The sequence below is a fragment of the Triturus cristatus genome, chromosome 2_2 (assembly GCF_964204655.1).
Source record: "Triturus cristatus chromosome 2_2, aTriCri1.1, whole genome shotgun sequence".
Taxonomy (NCBI): Eukaryota; Metazoa; Chordata; class Amphibia; order Caudata; family Salamandridae; genus Triturus; species Triturus cristatus.
The window spans coordinates 716112928-716135210 of NC_140582.1; the positions used below are offsets into that span (position 1 = coordinate 716112928).

A 22283-nucleotide genomic window follows, 5' to 3' on the forward strand; every position below is an offset into this window, starting at 1 on the left:
GTCATCTTCTATCTGGAGGGTCGCTGCTGCCGAGGAACACAAAGATTACGATGGAGGGGATTAAACTAGTGCAGGGTATGCATATGGTGTTTATGTGGGTTACTTCACATATGCAATTTTCCTTTTAACCAGCTCAATGAAAAGATTGGAAACTAATATAGAGAATTCACTAACCTGATACCCAAAGGAAAGCCAGGTGGTGTCATCAAGTAAATAAGTCTCAATGTTGCACACAAGCACCGCTTTATTCTTTGACATTATTTTCGAATTCATGGCAATGCAAAAGGCACCTCTTGCCGTACGTCATCTTTGTGCCACCAGTTCTGAACACATTTTCAGCATTTTTGCGACGAGTAAGACATTGTTCTTCCAGTACACCTCTACTTGATTCGGTTTCATGAGTGTGATGTCAAAAGGCAACTCGGCGTTGCAGGGCCCTAGTGGGCTGTAGGCTCCGCTGTTCAGTTTGCTCACAGCTTATCCTTGTTCGGTCCTGAAGAAGGGATGCCCTGTGGCTCCCCGACAGACAGCGAGATTGCTCGAGTCTCTCTTGATTTCTTTGTAGTTTCTCCAGGTGTTTCTCTAATCTCCTCTGGATGGCAGCGATCCTCTGATTTCCTGATAGAGCGAGAAGTGTTCATTACGTGCTAGTTTCTGCGTTCAAGAAATATGACATTTAGATGAACTTATTTCCAATATTTAAGATCCCTAAGGTCTTAGATTGTGGGAAGGTTTACTTACCTGAAACAGGATATTGCAAAAGATTTTTCTTTGTAGAGCATACTGCTCTTTAGAATCAATCTCTCTCTCCCTCTCTCTCTCTCTCTCTCTCAAATGGACAGTGACACTTCATTCTTCTTGCTTCAGCTCCGCAGCTATTAAATATGATCAAGGGAATGGGCTTTCTCTTGAGCTTTATGTGAAAGGAAACTCTGAAGAACTTTACCAAAGATTTGGCAGTGGTGCTGGAACGAGTGGGCGTGCTGTCCAGTTATGCACTTCACATAGGGGCTGATTTAGATTTTGTCGGCGAGGGTACTCTGTCACGATGACAACAGAGTACCCTCTCTGCCAAACCTATGGTCCACCCACCTGATTTATAGTTGGTTAGACCTTAAGTGTGTCAGCGACGGAGACTGCTCTATCTTTGTTCTTGACATACTCCTCGAACGGCCCGACAGAACAAGGGCCATCTGAGGTTTGGCCATTCAATGACCAGTTCAATTTAGAGTATGCAGTCAAATTATAAGGTTTTACTCTCCTTTTTTGCTGTGCAAAATGTGGCAATGAAGGAAAGAAAAATGTTTAAATGACCAACATACCATGGGGATGGCTTGGGGACCATTAGTTTTTGTGTTTTCAAAAACAAAATCCTGCTTTGGGATTTTGTTTCTGAAGAAACAAAACTTGTTAAAAGTTTGATGGTGGCCGTCATGTTTGACACAGCTGTCTGTCAGGCTTTTAATTCATTGACAGGAACCGCAGTGATGGCGACTTCTGTCAATGACTAAACTTCTCCGCTGGGCCCGTGGACAGCTCTAAATTTGGAGGATGGGTACTCTGTCAAGGCGACAGAGTATTTTACTCTGTCGCCCTGATGGAGTACAATCCATACTCCGAAGTCTAAAACAGGCCCATAGGCATAGTGAACAATTTTGTTGTTGTCAAGTAAGTATATGTAGAGAGTGCTAAACACTCTCCTAATGAGAGAGCTGACTCAGTTGTCATTTATCTTTACATATTCGGAAAAATACAGTAATAATTAAGCATTTGAAAGAAGATTTTCCCAAATTCGGAATTCATGGTAAATGGCTCTCAATGCTGAGAAATCAGCACAAACAACCAGTAGAAATCCATTCTAAAATCTCATTGAGCTGTGGATCAGATTTTCATCACTTATTATAACTTACAGTCTATTTATTTTAAAGATACATTTGCACTTCACTTATCCGAAATGTGTGTACCCAATTGAAATCATGGATGAACCAAACAGATTCACTCAGATCTCTCCTCTTCTGTTAGACCTGCCAGCCTTAGGGTGGTCTTCCCCAAACGTTTTGCCTTCCTCCTCCATTTTTGCTGGCCTTAAAACTCTGCGCACTTTACTAGTGCTAACCAGTACTAAAGTGCATGTGCTCCCTCCTTAAAAGCAACATTAACTTATACCCAATTGGCATATTTAATTTACTTGTAAGTCCCTAGTAAAGTGGCACAACATTTACCCAGGGCCTGTAAATTGAATGCTACTTGTGGGTCTGCAACACTGATTGTGCCACCCACTTAAGTAGCCCTTTAAACATGTCTCAGGCCTGCCTTTGCAGCCTGTGTGCGCAGTTTTAAACTGCCATTTTGACCTGGCAAGTAAACCTTTTTTTGATACATGTAAGTCACCTCAAGGGTAGGCCCTGGACAGCCCAGAGGGTGCAATGCATTTACAATGCAGGGCCTGGGATGTGCTGCCTTAGCTGGGTAATGGGGTTTGCAGGGTCTGTTCTACTGTTATTCCAACTGGTTGAAAATGACAAATAAAGTTATTTTAAAATGCAGGACATGCATTTTTAAGTTTTACATGTCCTGGCAGTGAAAAACCCTTACATTCGTTTTTCACTACTGCAATGCCTACCTCTTCCATAGGATAACATTAGAGTTACATTATTATTTTTTATAAGTGTCATTTCCAAATCTGAATCAGTTTATGTTTGGTACCTCCAGAATTCTAATTTAAAATCCTATCTTATGGTGAAGTCAGAAATTACAATAAAAATGGCACTCTTAGAAGCCTGACATTTTTTTCTGCCTTTGTCATTTAGTGCCTAAAGACTGTCTCTTGTAACATGACTGTGTATAGCTGATAGTTGGGCTTTGTGTATTCCTCCTAGACAGCCACATGCAAAAGGGAGCTTAGGTGTGCCTGGATGGACCATCACTGACAGGATGGGAGGTAGGAGCTGGGCACAGCCCCACTTACACCTGAATAGACTGTATCCCGCCTCCACACAAAAGGCTGTATACCCTCTGTTGAGTCTAGAGCCAAGGAAGGCAGGATACCTGGGTATGTCAAAGGGAAACCTCTAGAAGCTTCTACTCCACTTCAATGGCACAACTGTGTATAAATACTTGACCCCAGACACCACTACTTCAGTACCCTTCTGGACCCTGTGGATACTCTGCCAAGAAGAAGGACTGCTGAGTTGCTGAAGGAATTTCACTGCCAAACTGCTTCCCTGCTGGACTCCTGTCTTGCTGTGCTACTGCCTTACTGTGCTGACCTGATGCCTTTTGCCCTCCTGCCTGGATGAGAAGGCAGGAAGGCATCCTGCAACCCGCATCTCTTGAACCAAGAATCCCAGCAGGACTCCAAGGACTGGCTGGTAGGCCTCCTGACTTGAGCTTCAGGGACAGAGGGTTCCAACAACCTTGTTCCTGCACCTGAACTATGCCATCTGTGAGTGTACCCTGACAAGTGGTGCCACCCCAGTCCTGGGCTCCTGTAAGTGGGTCTAATGTGCTCTGCCAGCCTCAGTGTATTCACCGGAACAATGCATCTCCTCTGCTGCGTGGCATAACCCAAGAAGAACTGACGTATTGCTGTTGCATGGATCAAAACTGCTGCAAAGACGCGCATTGCTGCCCATTGCTGCATCAGAACCTCTGCGGGGTGACGCATCCTTGGCACAGGCTCTCACATCTCTCATCAATGGCAGCCTCGACTACGAAGCTGGACTCTGCATCGCAGCCTCGCAGCTCCTCGGAACCAGCGCATCTTCCAGATTGCGTGATGCATCCCCAAATAAAGTCATTGCAACGTAAGCTTTCGTTGATGGGATCTTTGATGATGATGCAGCAGGACCCACTGCAACTTTGCTGCATCTTGGAACCAACTCATTGCTTTGGCTGTGCGACACATTTTTGATGCAGATCCTTGCAATCCTCTGCAAATCAGAATTTACGGTACTTTTTTCAGCGGGCCTAGCTGGGTCCAGGTAGTTGGCCCATGCTCCACTGCAGTTGGCCTGCACTCGTGACTTTGTCCTGGCCCGACCAGATATCCACAGTTGGCTCTTTACGCTTTCAAGTGCTAATTTTACTAAAATATTTAAAATGTAATCTTTTCAGTTCTACTGATTGGGTTTTTGTCATTTTAGTCTTGTTTTATTTATCAAAATCTACTCTATTTTTCAAAAATCTGTTGTAGGCTCCTTTTGTGGTGTGTTTTCACTATATTTCTGTTTGAAGTGTTGCATAAATACTTTACACATTGCCTCTGAGTTAAGCCTGACGTCTTTATGCCAAGCTACCCGAGGGTTGAGCACAGGTTAATTTAGGGTTTACTTGTGACTTCACCCTGAGAAGATTTGTGGTTGATGCTTGAGAAGGGTTTTACCTTTACCTTCAACCGGTAACCCAATTTCTTACACTAGTGGCACCAGTGGAATTTGGACTTGTGTTTGTTCAGTGCCATAAAGTAATTTTGTGTTACATTATCACCAAGCGCCTTATGGTAATTTTGTGCTACACTACCACCACACAAATAATTTAAGACCAATTTCAGATCCTAACTTCTACTCAATTGGCTTCTTTTTGCTTTTCCAAATATACCCTCCTTCCTACTACTGTACTGCCTGAAACCATACCTGCAGCAAATGAGTTTGAGCTTGCCAACCTGGAGAGTTACACAGTGGCTGAGCTTAAATAGTTCTGCCAGGAAAGAGGGCTACAGATGAAGAAGGGCATCAAAATGTTGGAGCTGAAAAAAGCTCTGCCAGAGGTCCACCACTTGATTCCAGACACAGAGGAGCAAGGTGATGAAGTTGAGGTGGATGAGCAGGATCAGGACCCGGAAATCAGCTCCAAAATGCAGTCTCCTGTGGAGGACCTATCCCCAGCATTTGAAGCCCCTGCCAGAGCAGAAATAGTGTCACAGGAAGCAGTGTCTCTTCACATGACCTGTCTCCAAAGGAACTGGCGGACCAGAAGGCAAAAAGGAAGTTTTAACCACAAATGGCCAAACTTAAAATTGATGAGAAGCTGGCCTTGGAGGAGAAACAATTGGCTCATGAAAGGAGCCTCAGAGAGCTGGACCTTAAAGGTAGACAAGCAGAGTCCAGCAACGTTGGTGGCAGCATAACCTCAGTGTCTGAAAGAGATAAGAAGATCCGAATCCCCAAAGACCTGTTACCCAGTTATGTGGTGGGAGATGACACTTACAAATAGTATTCAGCTTATGAGGTGACCCTGAGAGTCTACAAGATCCCAGAGGAGCACTGGGGGTGGGGGTCTGTGGAAGCATATGCCTCCAGTGAGGAGGGAAACTCTTCTGGCCCTAGAAGTAGAGTACCAAACCAGATACACCCCCAGGAAAGCCATATTGCTAGCTAAATTTGGCCTGAACCCTAAAACCATATCACAAGAGGTTCAGAGACAGCCACAAACTCCCAAATTAGTCTTGGGTGGATTTTGTGGACTATTCCAGCAAGTCACTGAATGGCTGGGTGAAGGGCAGCAAAGTTGCTGATTACAATGGGATATACAACTTGATTCTCAGGGAGCACATGCTCAATACTTGCTTTACAGAGTTGCGCCAGCACCTAGTGGACAGCAAGCAGACTGACCTCAGGAAGGGGAGGTGGAGCTCTGGGTCAGCACCAGAGTGCCCAAAGAGGTATCTGGGGGACTCCCAAAAGGGTGATCAGGGGTCCCACCTAAAGAAAGAGGGGTTAGAGAAACTTAATAGTATGGAGTTTTCAAAAGGTCCCCAAAATAATTCCGAAGGGATCATAGTTAATCAGCCCCAGTCTGTGCCCAAGAAATAGTTCTTTTTGACAAGTAGATAGGGAGATTCGTCCCCCAATGTACTGAGTGTTACAAAAATAGGCACTCAAGGAGACAACAAATGTCCCAAGAGGCCACAAACCCCCACAATTGGGCAGACACATGGGTTGGCGAGTGTTGCACTTGGGGAGGAGGTGGTCCCAGTTAGCTCTGGGGATCAGACAAAGGTAACACTAGTGTCCTTGGGAGATAAGGAAATGGTGCCAAAAGCCCATATACCTAACAATACTTCTAAGTACTGGCAGTGGGTCTCCATTAATGGACAACGGGAGGAGGCTCTGAGAGACATAGGAGCCAGCATAACTACTGTAAAGTGTCAGCTGGTGCCCTCAGAGCAGGTTCTCTCTAACACATTCCACCAAGCCATAGTTGCACAGGCAACTGTGAAAGCCATAAAGCGGTGGCTCTGGTTCCCTTTGAGTAGGGTGAGGGTTCAGGTTCTTTAAAAGTAGCTGTGAACCATGCCATACCTTAACATTGTCTGGTAAGCAATGACCTGGAGCACACTATCTGGAAGAAGGTAGAGCTCAGGTCACACTTGGAGCTTAGAAGCCAGGGGCTGATGCTCTTAAATGTAGGCATACCAAATTCCAAGGCTGTGTAATCTTCAATACACCACATGCCTTTTTAATTCACTACCAGAACCTCCCTGCATGTTTAGCTCACCTTTTCAGGGCCTGCTTTCTCCCTTTGTGGCAGTTCCATCTTTCTCTTCCTCCTTTTCCCTTGTCTGTTTTTCTTCTCTCGTGCTCCGGTTAATGTTCAATGAGGAAAAATAAGTACTCGTCCCCAAAAATGAGTGCCGGTAGGCGCCACTGGCAACCTCCAGCTCAACTTAAGCCCAGTATAATGCACTGTTGGAGTTGGTGTGTATCAGGTACTAGGCAAGTACACTCTTAAACACGCACCAAGCCTTGGGCGTACTGGCAGGAAGGACAGAACAAGATATTCCACCTCTTGATTTCCCCTGGGAACCGAGGATAGCTAGGTAACTGGGAATCCAAATTACACACAGGCCTCAGGACATCGAGGAGGCAAATATGGGTGGGTAATGGACGGTGAAACGCACTAAAAAATTCTGGAATACCCTTCGACTCTCTTTGATGGGTAAGATCGCCCTTGTAAAGATGGTAATACTTCCCAGATGCTTATACCTCTTCCAGAGAACTCTGTTTGATATACGCAGACGGATCTTTACAGATCTGGACAAACTGATTGTGAAGTTATTGTGGGACACTGGGAGGAAAAGAGTAAGCCTGGTGACATTGAAGCATACATGGCGGAGGGGTGGACTAGAAGTGCTGTGCTTAGAGTATTACTATTTTTTTTAAACTTTATTTCTCGTTTTTCCACAATGAGTAACAAACATTGCTCAAAACATACATTACAGCGTTTTGTCCAAAGTGCATTCCACAGGGTTGATGTCATACAAACTATGAGCGGTACAGTTCCCTGCCAATATTAACATGCCAATAACACAGAAATTCTGAAATACAGCAAGGCTGTGCCATACAAAGTCGTCTGTGTCCCTATATACTACTAGCAAGGACATGGTGGTAGGAAACAGCTAAAGAACCAAAATAGCCCATAACATCGCTACGTTCACCCCACCCCGGTACGGTCAAAATCGTCCTGCGAACCTGCAGCTTCAACAGTGTCCAACATGTACTGGCGGTGCTGACCCCATATATCTTTGGGGGCACATCGCACTGGCATCAGAGCATTGTAATTTTCGGATTGGGTGGAACAGTATGCTAAATCTTGTTTACAATCAGCAATAGTTGGCAAGGGGCCCCTCATCCATCCCATGGCCACCCTCATTTTAGCCAAAAGAAGTCCAAGAGCCGCCAGCTTGCCCACATCCTTTGGTATGTGTCTATCAAACCCCAGTAAAGCGACCAATGGTGTCTCCATTAACTCACAATCTAGCATTTTAGAAAGAACCTTGAAAACCTCACTCCAGAAGATACGTATTCCTGGACATTCCCAAGCTGTGTGTGTGAAGTGTGCATTCTCCGCATAACATCTCATACATTTATCATCCTCCCTCAGTCCATATCTGTGCAGCCTAGCCGAAGTGTAATATGTTCTGTGGATATACTTAAAATGTAACAAGCGATGCCTGCCATTCAGTGAGATGGACTTAATAGTAGTAAAACACGAGGACCACTGCGCCTCTGTGATGACCATGCCAAGCATCTCTTTCAAGTCTAACTGAAATTTTAGTTTGGTCTGTACACAGTGGCCTTTGAATAGGGAATATAACGTAGTTATCCCATGTTGCGGTGATTGTGTTTGCAAAAGGTACGTAAAGGACTGCATCACTACCGGTTCACACATGGCCGGGCCTAACAGAGCACGTAGGGCACTACGAAATCTGGAATATTCAAATGTATCCAATGCTGTTACCCCATCCACCTGCGCGGATACCTGTGCCCATGTTTTAGCAGTCCCTTCCAGGAACAAGTCACCCATATGAGTAATGTGCAGCTTTGCTATAGTGTTCTATATAGCTCTGTCCCCCTTGTGCGGCAGCCATTCACACCATTGTATCGGAAGTTTAGGAGAATATATTAATTTAAATTGTTGCTTATGGGCTATTTTAACGAGCTGGTGTCCAGTGCAATTAACAGGATCTATTAAGAGTGGATTGATCCGTGCTGCCCCAGTTAACAGCTTATGCAGAGGATCAGGGAATACCATATTGTGCAGGTGGTGCGGTAAATTCTGGGGACCATGTAGCCACCCATGGGCATGTAAGGTTTGTGCAGCTCCGTAATACCTTTCCATGTCTGGCGCGTTCAACCCACCCTCTGAATAAAGCTTCGTTAGGATGTCCCATTTTACCCGGGGCTGTTTTTCGGCCCAGACCAGCCGGCTCATCAATTTGCACAATGTAGAAAAGAAAGACTAGGGGCGTGGCCAACGCCCGAGCAGAATGGCGGCGCGTCCGTAATTCTCCCGTGACGGCAGAGGAGAATAATGACTGCGACGCAGCTCTCATCAGCTTTCCTTCTCCCAGAGTAGCGGTTTTTATCACGGAAACACAGAAGCGTCTCCGGAGCGGGGTTTTGTTGTTTACGGCGCTCCAGGACGTCTACTTCACTTCGACTGCGCTGCAACCCGCTTCTGAGGTAATGCGGCCACCATTTTACCTCGCACCTGATGAACTTCGCCAGCGCGCATCGGAGCACTACCGGTAATTGCCCTTTCTGTGACCGGCAGTTACTTGATCGGTGTGTGTCTGTTTAATAAGCGTTTTTCAGCAAATGCCTGTTAAATTTTTGAATGACTCTTCTACTTTTTCTGAGGCCACGCTTTCTAACAGGAACAACCTCTTGTAGCCACCTGGTATCCTCATATTTTCTACAAAGTGAATTTAGTCTTTAAACAGCTACTCTTTTGTGAATATCTGTGCTCACTACCTGCCTATCATGCCGTGAGCTTCACTCAGCCTCTCAACATATTTGGAGCAGCTATTTTGTTTTTTGAATCTCTTTATTTGTTTTCGCTGGGACATTATTTTAATACATGATGAACGTAATTATTACTTGTGGCCAATGTCTGAATCTCAACATTACCTGAAGGAATGCCACTGCGAACTGTGGTAGAACCACGCAGAGGTTGAGGTATGCATCTGTAACTCTTGCTGCATTTTTATAGTGATAACAAGAGGACTTTTGTCAACGTCCAAGGATTATGACGATGTCGCAGTGACACGCCCAGAGCTGGAGCGACAAGCCTAAGCTTACAGGCTGTTTTTGACATGTCCTTATCAGTGGTATACTTTACTGAAACCGCACTCACCTACAGGAATCTTTAGTGGATACCCTTGAGTCAGTATGGTGGCGTTTTTGCAGGCGTAAACACCCCTTTTGAAGAGAGTTTTTTCACGTTTTGGCATTTTGTGAGGGAGGCTCAATTGCGGGGCCACATCTGGGTCCCTTCTCATACCTCTATTATTTTAGCCTGCCTTTACATGACCAGGTTTGCTTTTGCTTCACTTCAGCATTGCTTCGCCTTGGGGTGACTTTAATCTGCTCTTCTGCGTTTGCCGCTTTTCTTGGCTTTGGGTCTCCTACTTTTTCCATTATTGTCTTATTGCCTCATTTAATGGTTTCCTAACTCCTCATGGGCAAACTCCGGAATTTAGGATTGGCTGCTTCCTCTCAATTGCCTGCGGACTCGGATTCGGACTCTCCTCCTCAGGTCATGGTAGATACCACAGCACCTAAATCTGATGTAATACGAGGTGCCATCCCTAAGGCGCGCGGTAAAGGGAAGCTGCCGTCCTCTCTAGCCTCTTCTAAGCGCCTGAAGAAAGATCCACCTTCTCCAGACAGTAACTCCTCTTCAGCTTCTATGGATCTCATTCTGGAAGAACTTCGCGCTTTCAAACCTTTCATGGAAGCTACAACGAAAAACATGCAGGCTATGCAAGAAAAATGGTCATCTTTGGAGTCACGTGTTCAGACTTTGGAAACCTCCACTGATTCCTTACAATCCTCTTGTTCTCTTATTCCGTCACTGGAAGCGGAGATACATCTACTCAAACGTCAGACAGAGGATTTGGAAAATAGGAATCGCAGGAACAACCTTCGCCTTTATGGCCTTCCGGAACTTACAGAAGGGTCAAATCCCACCGTTTTCTTTCAATCCTTTCTTGCCAAGATCTTAGATGCTCCAGCCTTATCTTCAGTTAACATTCAAAGGGCCCATCGTCTTGGCCCAAAAGCCGCTAGTAAGCCTAGAGGTGTCATTATGTTATTCCTGCAATTCACTGACCTCCTTCAGGTCCTCTCAGCCGCCAAACTCAAGAAGCAAATTATATGGGAAGGTCATCGCCTCTATCTCTCACAAGATGTCTCTAAGGCTACTGCGGATCGAAGAAAGAAATTCCTAGATATGAGACCTCAACTACGGGCCCTGAATGCTAGATATGGTCTGCTACATCCTTGTCTCTTCAAGGTCACATATAAAGACAGAACAACTACGTATGAAGACCCTGCTGCCTTGCAAGCGTTTCTCCAGCGACATGGCTCGGATGTTATGGATGTATCCAAACCTGGCTGATATGATTTGTTATTTTTTCATGATTCTAGTGGTGTTATGATTCTGTTTTCTTTTTTTGCTACACTATTGTTGATACTGTGAAGCTCCTACTGTTTTCTTCTCTGACAACAGTTTTACTCTTATGTATCCCCTTTGTGGTTCTCTTATAGTTTTTGTTTCTTTGTTTCCCTTTGACACATTTTTCTCTTTAATTGTTAATTTTCTCGTTCTTACAGACTTTCTCTTCCTTCCTCATATCCTGTAGTGACCTGTTGCTTTCCTTATGCTGCGTCTTTTGGATCCATGATATTTGAGTTTGATGTCTTCTCTGGATGTCGTCATCGTTGTCTCCCGGCGTCCTCACCCCTTCCTCGTCTTTGAGTTTTTTCGTTCCGTAAGTATGTTTCTCAGTCGTTCCTTTCGAACATGTACTGTCTTCTTCTTGGTTTTTGTTTCTGTTCTTCTTTCTACTCCTGATTCCTTATCTTTGGTTCCTTTCTCTCTTTTTTCACTTCCTTTTACTTTCTCTTACCTCCTATTTTTCCCCCTCTTTCCTGCCTTCTCTTGGATTCAGTACTATTCTCATAATGGTTCCTTTCTTTTTTTCCTTTCCTTCTCTTCCTCTTTACTTTCTCTCCTCATACCCTTTCTCCTCCACTATTTTGTTACACTTCCCTTAGTTTTCTCAAGTTACCATAATAAGCATGTTGCTGTTAGCTGTATTTCTTTGCTACTCCATTCCGTGTTACATCGTGGAATGTTAAGGGTTTAAACAATCCCATTAAAAGGCAAAGAGTTTTATCTCATTTAGCGAGACTTAATTCCGATGTTGCCCTCCTTCAAGAGACTCACCTCTCGGACTCAGAAGCTCTAAAACTCAAGCGTTGTTGGGTGGGTCATGTTTTTTGCTCCCCCACAGTTTCTAAGAAAAATGGTGTTGTGATTCTATTGCATAAAAAGTTAAATGTTTCTTCAATTTCTCATGAATGTGATGATGAAGGCCGATGGGTTATTGTTACACTGCTTATAGATAATATTCCTATCACCTTTTTTAATGTATATGCCCCAACTGGAATTGACAGATTATTTTGGCCCTCTATCTCAACTAAACTGTCCTCCCTCACCAACAACTATATACTTTTCGGGGGAGACTTTAACCAAGTTGTTGACCCTTTCCTTGACCGTCACTCTAATGTTAATTTTGTTCCTTCTAAGATGCATGCTCAATTTGTTAATGCATTCCAAAACAATGCTTTGGTGGATATCTGGAGATTATGTAATCCCGACCTAAGAGAATACAGTTTTTACTCCCCCCCTCACCAATCATAATCCCGCATTGATCATATCTTCCTTAGTAAATCCTTATCCCAACATGCTATACGTTCTGACATTGGTTCCATCCTAATCTCAGACCATGCTCCGGTTTACGTAGACCTTGACCTACTTCCCTTTTCCCCTCACTCTGGCAGATGGCGTTTCAACAATGCCCTGCTTTTGGACAAAACTTTTTGTTCTGAATTTAATGCTTTTGCTACTGAATTTTTTCTCTTTAACCATATCCCTGATTCTTCTTTTGTCACTATTTGGGATTCTTTTAAAGCAGCTTCTAGGGGTTTTATCATTAATTTTGTAGCTCGACGGAAGAAACTTCGAACAGCTGAATCCGAACGCATTTTAGCCAATATAAAGACTTTAGAGCTTGATTATCATGCCTCTAATTCTGAATCTTCTCTTAAAAAGCTCATTGATGCGAAACTTTCCTTTAATAAATTTACAACGGACGCAGCTTCCAACCTTCTGCTAAAATGTAACTCCAGATACTATGGAGGTAAGAACAAAATGGGGAAACTTTTGGCCAACTATTTAAAGATAAGGAAGGAACGAACAAAGATTGAATCCATTAGGACTTCCACTGGGAACTCTTGTTTTAAGGATAAAGATATTCTCTCTGAGTTTGTTACATTTTATGACAATCTCTATACTCCCGAGCACGTTCCGGAGGCTACGGATCTTTTCTCATATTTTCACTCGCTTCCTCCTCCCCCGGCTTCTCACGCCGATTTCATTGCCCTGGACCGAGATATCTCGCTCTCTGAAATCTCCCATGCTGTTTCTAAATTGCGTCAAGGTAAGTCTCCAGGTCCTGATGGCTTCACTATTGAATTTTATAGCCACTTTGCTTCTCTACTTCTCCCTAAGCTATTACTATTATTCCAATCCTTTCTTGCAGCGGGTTCTTCCAGCGGTTCCTTCCAACAAGCCTTAATTTGTTTAATCCCCAAAAATGATAAAGACCTCTCATTGTGCAAGAATTACAGACCAATTTCACTGGTTAATACGGATTATAAAATTTTGGCTAAAATTCTGGCGTTGCGCATGGATCCCTTCCTACCTGATCTCATTGGTCCCGAACAATCAGGTTTCGTCAAGGGCCGTCTCTCATCTGATAATTCCCGTGTTTTTCTTAATATTCTTAGTAAGGCTTCCTCTATGTCGCTTCCCTTCGCAGCCATTTCTTTGGACGCGGAGAAGGCCTTCGACAGGATTGGGTGGGATTTTATGTTCCAAGCCTTACGCTGGATCGGCTTTTCTTCCAAATTTATCTCTATTATTTCTTTACTCTATTCTAACCCCCAAGCCTCCATTTTTGTCAACGGAATGACTTCAGATTATTTCTCATAACATAGAGGAGTCATACAGGGGTGTCCCCTATCTCCACTATTTTTCGTTTAAGCCTTAGAACCCTTCCTTACCAAAATTCGTCTGGATAACAGTATTTCAGGTTTCAAATTTGGTTCACGTCAGGTTAAACTCTCGGTTTATGCTGATGATATTCTTTTCTACTGCTCCGATCCTGCTTCCTCTATTCCTTCTTTTCTTCAACAGGTGTTCTCCTTCTCCGCGGTTTCTGGTTATCGCCTAAATGCTGATAAGTGTGAGATTTTACCACTAAACCCTATTTGTCAAAAACACCTTTTCTCCCAAACAGGTTTTTCATGGCAACCATCAAAGATCAAATATCTGGGTGTTTGGTTCGCTCCCCGCTTGTCCGATACGCTCAAATTTAATTTTGATTACGTCTACAAGAAAATGGATACGTCGATTCAACGCTGGAACCCGCTCTTTCTGTCCTGGTGGGGTCGGCTCAATTCTATAAAAATGATGTTATCCCCTCTTTTGCTTTATACCATTTCCATGCTTCCAGTACACATCCCAGTTTCTTTCTTTAAACGGATCGATTCTTTGCTGCTGAAATTCCTATGGAATAGCAAACGACCTCGGATAGCTTTGGCATCATTACGCAAGGATAAGGCCCATTCTGGTGTGCGCTTTCCGGACTTCAGAGCTTATCATCGAGCTTTCTCTATGAAGCAGTCAGCCCGCTGGCTTTCTCTTGACTTCTCGCATTATTCACCTATCTGGTTAAACATGGAATCTTTCTTTCTATCCCCTTTTACCTTTCGCGAGTTCCTGTCCTTCTCGTCTTCTTTGGCCCGTCTTTGTACACCTGTTATATCTCATTCCCGTACTCTTCTTCTTCCTTACATAACATCATCTTATCCCTCCCTTCTTTCTATTCATGACCAACCAATATGGCACAATTCTCTTCTCAAAATCCGTAATCGCACAATATTTTGGAAGACATGGCACTCTCGTGGATTATGTTGGATTTCTCAATTAGTTTCTCAGGAGACCCCTCTCTCCTTCCAGGAACTTCAATCCGCCTTCTCGCTGCCTTCTTCTGCCCGACCGCAATATCTTTCTCTCCTTCCAGTTCTGATTTCATACCTCTGCTCCTTAACGCCTGCTACTGATATTCCTCCGAATCGCAAAGTTACCTCTTTATTATTGGAGACGTCTCCCTCAGCTTCTGTCATTTATAACTCTTTCCGTTATTCCGTTGACAGACTAAAATCCAAACTTGAAACTACATGGGAATCGGATCTTTCTCAAGACTGGCCAACATCCCTTTGGGACAGATTATGGGTTAAGCTTCATAAAACCTCTAGAGCTGCTAATACTACCCAAACCTTATTTTTTATTTATCATAGAACTTTATGTACTCCTCTTGCTTTATCACGTTTCTCTTCAAACACACCTCCTACTTGCTGGTCCTGTCCTTGCCCTATTGCAGATCTCAAACACATGCTATTCGAATGCCCTCCTATTTCCAAGTTTTGGCACCTAGTATGGACGCAAATACAAAGGATATTCCAATTTCAACTCCCCTTTTCCCTCCCGCAAGTTTTTTTAGGTTCTCTGTCACCTTCCCTTCCACAATCTCCTTCCCATTATCTGTTACTTGATCTTCTACTTGCTGTGGCCTTCCATATCATTACTTCTAATTGGAAACGAGCTACAAATGTCTCCTATCAATCTTGGTGGAATGCAGTTTGCTTTCATCATCGCCTAGATACTAATTACGTATCCCCCATCTCCCTAGCAATCAAGCGCGACTTGATTTGGCTTCCTTTGGTATCTTACCTTTCCTCCTCTGCCCCGGCACACATCTCTCCAGATCCTGACACGGTTGAGGTGCAGAAACCACCCTGATTTTATTGTTTCTTTACCACCCCTTTTTTGATATGACACTACGTTCTAATATGTTATATGATATTTTTTGTTTTCTACGATGTTTTGGTTTTTGTAGACTTCATGCTTGTTATCTTTGCCTTTGGTGAAAATTTTTATTGAATTGCTTATTTTCTGTACATGCTTATCAGGATGTCTTTGTCCTTTCCTCCCCCCTTTTCCTTTCCTTCCTTTTCTTCAATAAACTCAAACTTTAAAAAAAAGAAAAGAAAGACTAGGGTAGACTGATGGGAATATTGACGAAGAAAAATAAAAAACGAGGAAGCACAATCATCTTTGTCAAAGCTATACGGCAAACCAGTGATAGCGGCAGTTTAATCCATTTTTCCACCGCTTTTGTCAGTTTCTGTACTGCGCAACCATAGTTTTCAGACAATACCAGCTCAGCGTCTGTATGTACTTTTATGCCAGATACCTGTCAGTAGTCCACTCCAATGGGTAAGCGGTCTGCACCGGCATAGTAATGGGGGTGAGCGAGAATATAATAGATTTATGCCAATTTTTATGGAGCCCAGAATGCTGGCTAAATCGCTCCACCACTTGCAGCATGGGAACTAGGGGGCATATATATCAAAATCTCCATTTGCGATTCTCAAATAGCGATTTTTTGAGAATCGCTATTTGAGAATTGCAAAACGGGATGTATCTAAAAATTCGCACAAATTTAGCGAATTCTTAAAATTCCGTAATTGCGATTAGCAAATTGCGAAATCGCAATTAAGGAATACCTTCCCATTCATTCCTATGGGCCAGGAGGCCCATAGCAATGAATGGGAAGTCTTTCTCAAATTGCGAATCGCAATTTGCTAATCGCAAATTGAGAATAATTTCAAAGGTGCAAGGGTGTCATGATGACACCCTGATGCACCCCTGAAATTAGCATGTGTGCGCATATGGCGCACATACATGCCCTAAGGGCATGTATGTGCGCCACATGGCACTTTGAAAAATGCCAAAAAGTGAATTTTTCAAAGAAATCGCAAATTACCACCAACTTGAAGTTGGTGGTAATTTGCGATTTCTTAAGGAGAAATTGCACAACTTGGGTGCGTGTTACATAGCATTTAAGGAATCGTAATTTGCGATTTCTTAAATGCTTACGCAAACTTAAGAAATCGCAAAATTAGCGATTCCTTAAGAATGCGATGCTGAAATGCCTCATACATCTCATTTTGCGATTTTGTATTCGCAAACGCTGTTTTTTTGCGATTCGCAGCGTTTGCGAATACAAAATCGTTTGATACATAAGCCCCTAGATTCTGTTCTGGATTGCGAATATTTAGTAAAGTATCGTCTGCGTGTGCCGCAATAGTAAGATTGTAAGTGGAGGACCGGATACCACGATATGCATGATATTCGCGCATCAAGCACATCAAAGGTTCCGCAACCAGTGCGTACAAAAGAGGGGAAAGGGGGCACCCCGTATCGTTCCTTTAGTGATTGCTATTGTGTGAGATTCTGCACCATTAATCTTCACTTTAGCAGCAGGGTTGGTATAGAGTACCTTAATTAGTTGCAGAAAAATTTCCCCAACCCCATTTCGAAAGAAAAAAAAATCAAGCAGAATACTCCTTGTCCTGGAACTGACGTTAGCAAAGCGCAGGATTGTAATGGGGTGGTTGTCTCCTAGACAACCAAAAATTGAAGACTTGCTAAGGGACATGGCCGAATGGATAAACACTGAGGGGTGCACATGAAAAAGACACGTAGGGATGAAAAGCTAGAGGATGACATGAGGGCTTGAACAGCAATGCTTACAGAACTACTGACGCCACCAGATGATTTACCCTCCGTAGATTTGTTACCCCCATAGACATTATGGGGACCATTTTGGGGGGGAAATGTCCGGCTCTGTTTGTCTCCCTCAAGACCCATTATGAATGCAGACCATTGGTCCAATGTAAATGCCATTAATGTAATGCTGTATGGATTTTGTTCTTCTATGTGATGATCTGAGCCAGTGGGGTTTGTGGGGGAGGTGGAGAGGGAGTTGCTCTACCGTGATTTGCATACCATTAAGTTGTGACACAGTACACTTGCTCAGTGTTGTTACTGTACATTTTAAAATGCTAATAAAAAATGCATTGTTAAGCAAAAAGGACACTGCTAAGCTGAGATTCCGGACATAACCTGAAGACAAAGAAGCAGATATATGGAAGGAGAGTTGGGAGTCGCGTGCTAGTGTCATCCCTGTTGTTTGTCCTTGGGTAGAAGCAATCCTCCATCTTACTTCATACTAAACAATTGTTTGCAGCCATTTAAGGGTAAATCGAACAATACGTGCATTGAAGCTAATTGTGAAAAGACTTCTGACTTCACTTGTTCTGATTTTTGATGTATGCAATTATTATTGTAAAAAAATCCAGATAGTGTTTGTGGACATTCACATTCCTTAAAGAATGAAACTCAAAGGAACCCTATTGGACCAAGGTTAGTGGACTTAATTGATAATGGAGGTCAGTAGGCATCACCCCTATCTGCAGACACTGCATTCCAAAAACGATTAAAATGCTGCCACTAGCCAGGACACTAGTAAAAGGGAAGCAGGCTCTGTTCTCTTGAAATCACAGAGTGGGAGCCCAATTTATAGTCTACCATATCCTACTGTAACCTATGGTATCCAAGGGTGTGGCTAGGAAAAAACTAGATTTGCTGTGTTGGGGTTCCATGGTAATGTCAGTCGCTTAGATGTAGCCAAAAAAGGGAATATGAAGGAGAAGGTTTAGGGTTACTCAAAAAAAGGTAGTGGTAGGACAGCTTCAAAGCCAGTTGGGTCGTTTGACCTCTCAAATGTATCATCATTGTCCCAGGAATCCCAATTCCCAGAGATGCTGGAGATGAAAGGTGAACATGAACAGCTGCATCATGTTCTATATAGATAAGCAAGGTATACACAGCAGAGAGACACTGGTTGTGATCTGCAAGCCATGTGCCTGAATCCTACCTAAATCATCCACAGTCAGTACATTGAACACCAATGTATTTGCTATAACAGCATCTATTTGTTTGCAGTGTTTCACGCAGTTGTATGAAGTGCCATTTTGGAAATTTTGAGTTATCATAAATTATTTATGCAGACACAGAGGGGGGAGAGTTACTAAGATTTTGTGCCGTGTTTGTAAATCTGCACAAAATCTTTTTTTCCCTATTTACTTTCCAGCGCTAAACTTGGTTAGCGCTGGAAATAACGGAAAAGTAATGCAAAGCAGCGCATAGCGCTGCTTTGCATTTCTTTGCGCCATGGTGGTGTACCAAGGGTGGAGCATGGGTGTTCCCATGCAACCACCCAAGGTTTCTCACGCTAAACCCAATTTACTAAATAGGGTAGATTGGGTTTAGTTTAAGAAAACTGCGCCCTTTTCAAGTAGGCGCAAGGAAGGAAAAATGCCTTAATTTCTCTTTCCTTTTCTGACTTTGCATGCAAAGTGTTAGAAGCTTTGCATCGTGCCTGGACATCGTATTTTGTACAGGAAGGGTACCCTTCCTGTACAAACCTATTCTAGACTAATGCACACACCCTAGCGCTATGGAGCTAAGGTGTGTGCATGACGCACTTCCACTGTAATCAGCGCCAGCGCAAGGGAAATGGGTGGAGAGAGCCATATCTCTGAAGATATGGCGCTCTCCTGCTCCCTCCCTGTCGCGCAACGCAGCGCAACCTCACCAAGTTTGACTTGCCTGGATTATATTCATATAGGCTGTAATCAGGCGATTATCAATTTATGATTAATTTGATTGTAAATTGGCTGATCTGTTTATAAACCTTCATGGTTTGCAAATTTACTCCTCTCATTCTTTCGTGTGAGGCAAAATCTGCTTCAGTGTTAATAATATGTTGCTGAATTGATGATTTTAGCCTCAGTTGTGGGCGAAAGGTCCATCCAAATGGATCTAGTGGAGAATCGAGTTTGTGGCACATTTGTGCCGGGGCTAACACCATGCTTATGTCTCACACTATCATCCCTGTCCTCCTCCAGTTCAGCACGGAGAGATGGAGAAAGTGACAGAGACGCCAGCAATGGTCTTTGGGTTTTTAAAACTGGCCTCCAATGGCTCCAGCTGAGTGGGGAAATGGACAGTGGAATAAAAGGCTAGTCCGGGCCTGGAGGACAGATGGATGCACTACACAACCAGAGAAGGCTCACCTGAAACCCCTAGGTGAAACGTGTGCCAAAGTCTGCCATACAGATGTCCCTTACCAATATTATTTCTGTAAAAGGTTGGACGCAAATCCTAATACCAAGCCTCTCTCTCTTCAGAGGGGATGTGGCATGGAGTGCAGCCAAACTGGCTCACTCTCTAAGCGTAAGCTGTTTTTAGGTGTATTTGTAATCAAAGTTTAAAACATTTTCAGCATCCATATATATATAACTTTATAACAACAGGATAACCACACATTACTGTAGGTGCACGTTCTTCACAATCCTCCCTATATCACCTCCATTAGCCTATCATTTACTTGGAGTCCTAGACATTTTGCTAACGTCCAACCTTATCAGCCTCTTCTCCTCCCTGTCCCACCACCTCCCTGTAAGGAAGTGTCCCCAAGTGTCTTGAGATAAGCTTTCTTAGTCATTCAGCTCATACACCACTGTTTCATGTGAGGCTAATTGTGCCATTTCTCCCATCCCAGTATCTATTCCACATGCGTGTCTTGTTTCTGTCATGTGGAGTATTAATATCTGGTTGCCATTAGTCCTGATACTGACCACCTTCTTGTATGTTCAGTATCTTTGGATATTTTTGTACATCATGTATAGTGTCTAGTCTCAGTTCTTTGGGGAAGAATTTTTGTGACAGATTCACAGCACCAGCATTCCAACGGTGCGGTTATCCTTGATTTCTTCAACCTATCCAGGGTCCAATGAAAGCCATGGAGAATTGTATACAGTATCAGTTTGAATCCGGCCTCCTTATTACTCCCACCCCCACCTCGTAATGGGTCCCACCTCTTCTCTTTGAACTCTACACCTAGTTTTTTCTCCCATAATTGTTTGAGATCTGTGCTGTTCTTCTTTGTAGATAATTCTTTTATGAGTGTGGTCTATATTGTCGAAATCAGCCCTCTTTAGTGTCTCCACTTTTGTAATAACTCTGTGGACCTTCGAACTTTCGAATATTTATTTTTTGAGGGAGTGAACCAACTGCATATGTTTCCAGGTCTGCCTCTCTAATACATCAAAACGCTCCTCACCTATTGGAAACTCTTAAGGTTTCCTTCATAACTTTATTGTTCAATTTTGGCGATAACGCAACACAGTGCTGCGAGCCCCTCCTCACCCTAGGCCACTACATCCGCTGAGCCAGTGACAGGTATATCCCTGTTTCATGTAGACGGATATGATAGCCAAACGGAAAGCCGATGACCCAAATATATTTATTAGAGTCCAAGCCAGGGCACTGGAACTAGGTAGGAATTTATTCAGTGGAAACACTGTCTTTCATCCAGTTAGAATATGCCTGACTCTCCACTGCTGAAAGTTATATTTTAATAACTGTTAATTAAATAAATAATCTTTCTCCCTGCTAACCTCAGTTAGGGGTAGTTAGGGTTAGTAACTGCTTGATACCCTTGGCACTGCTTCAGCTGCCTGCCCTCTGTCTTTTATGTCATGAAGGCAATGTCTGCAACAGAAAGTAAGGCGGGCTGAAGAAGCTCTGTTGTCTTTCTTTAGTTTCCATTGCTTGTCCTGCCCCACACCTGGCCACAGAATGTGGGCTGATGAGGGCCTAAAGGTGGGCCAAGGTGTCAAGCCCTTTAACCCCTTCAGCGCTGCGCGGATTTCCGCGCTCTGCTGAAGGTTCCGAGCGCGGGCGGGGCCATGACGGAACGGTTCCGTCATAAGCACAGCCCAACCGACGTGCATGACGGAACCGTTCCGTCATAAGCGTCGAAGGGGTTAATGGTATCAAAGGGTGTACCTCAGCCATTTTGGTGAATCTACATCAAAGCTTGAAAACATCTGAAACGTAGCATACAGGAGTGACAAGAAACCACTTGGTTGGTCAGAGGCAGGCCAAGAGGAGAAATTGAACTTTGACTTTTGAGAAGGCAGCCAAGTAGTCCTGACTGAATGATACAGTGAATGACATGAAGTCAATTGAACAAGTATGAAAAGGGTGGGTATCAGCACTCTCTCTTCTACGTGGGTTCTTTGCTTGGACCCAGCTATCAAAGACTGTAGGAATTGAAATACATTCAGTTAAGTGTTTTGCCATGTAAGCAGTCTTTCCTTTTGGCACATGTGGCATGTGAGGCGGAAAGGGATGCCTAGTTTTCTATGCATCACACATTGGTCTGATTTGCTATGTTTTTTCTGTGAATAGGCGTGACTTAGTCCTGGTTTAGGTGTGTTTTCTTCCTGAATTTCTGTAAGTCACAATTACTTATATCGAAAAGCATTGTGAGCATATTTATGGTGCCATCGGCCCTGTTGCAAGCAAGGTAAATGCTACTCCCCGTCCACTAACTGGACCGTACAATACAGCCCTAATTTGGGTGCATTGTGCTTCTAACACACTTGGGTAGTAGTCCCAATGCACCTTCTCCACTATTGATAGCTACGCCCCCGGGAAGCCAGTCCCCTGGGGTCTTGCGTCCATGGACCAGCACTACAGGTCCAGGGGAGGATCCCTCTCAGTGCTGGACCACGTCTGCGAGGTCCAGGGAGGTTGGGGGGGGGGTCTTCTGGGAGCAGCAGTGCTGGATCACAGCTGAGAGCCCTACGGGAGACTAGCCGGTGGAGTATCAATGGTGCCATGGGCCCTAGTCCATGCAATGTAATTGCCCTTTTTGTCCGCTAGCC

General features: G+C 43.7%; 1 protein-coding gene across 4 annotated transcripts in view; it reads right to left on the reverse strand.

Moving 5' to 3' along the window:
- Positions 1-224: 224 nt before the first annotated feature.
- Positions 225-22283, reverse strand: part of CCDC110 (coiled-coil domain containing 110) — a 183249-nt gene continuing 161190 nt past the window's right edge. For 3 of the 4 annotated variants that reach the window (XM_085641947.1, XM_085641945.1, XM_085641948.1), the window contains one exon: positions 229-618. In XM_085641947.1, the coding sequence (XP_085498073.1) occupies positions 410-618 (209 nt within the window). In that variant the 3' untranslated portion in view covers positions 229-409. Of the gene's footprint in view, positions 619-22283 lie in introns of all 4 variants that reach the window. The other variant, XM_085641946.1, reaches the window with a different exon arrangement.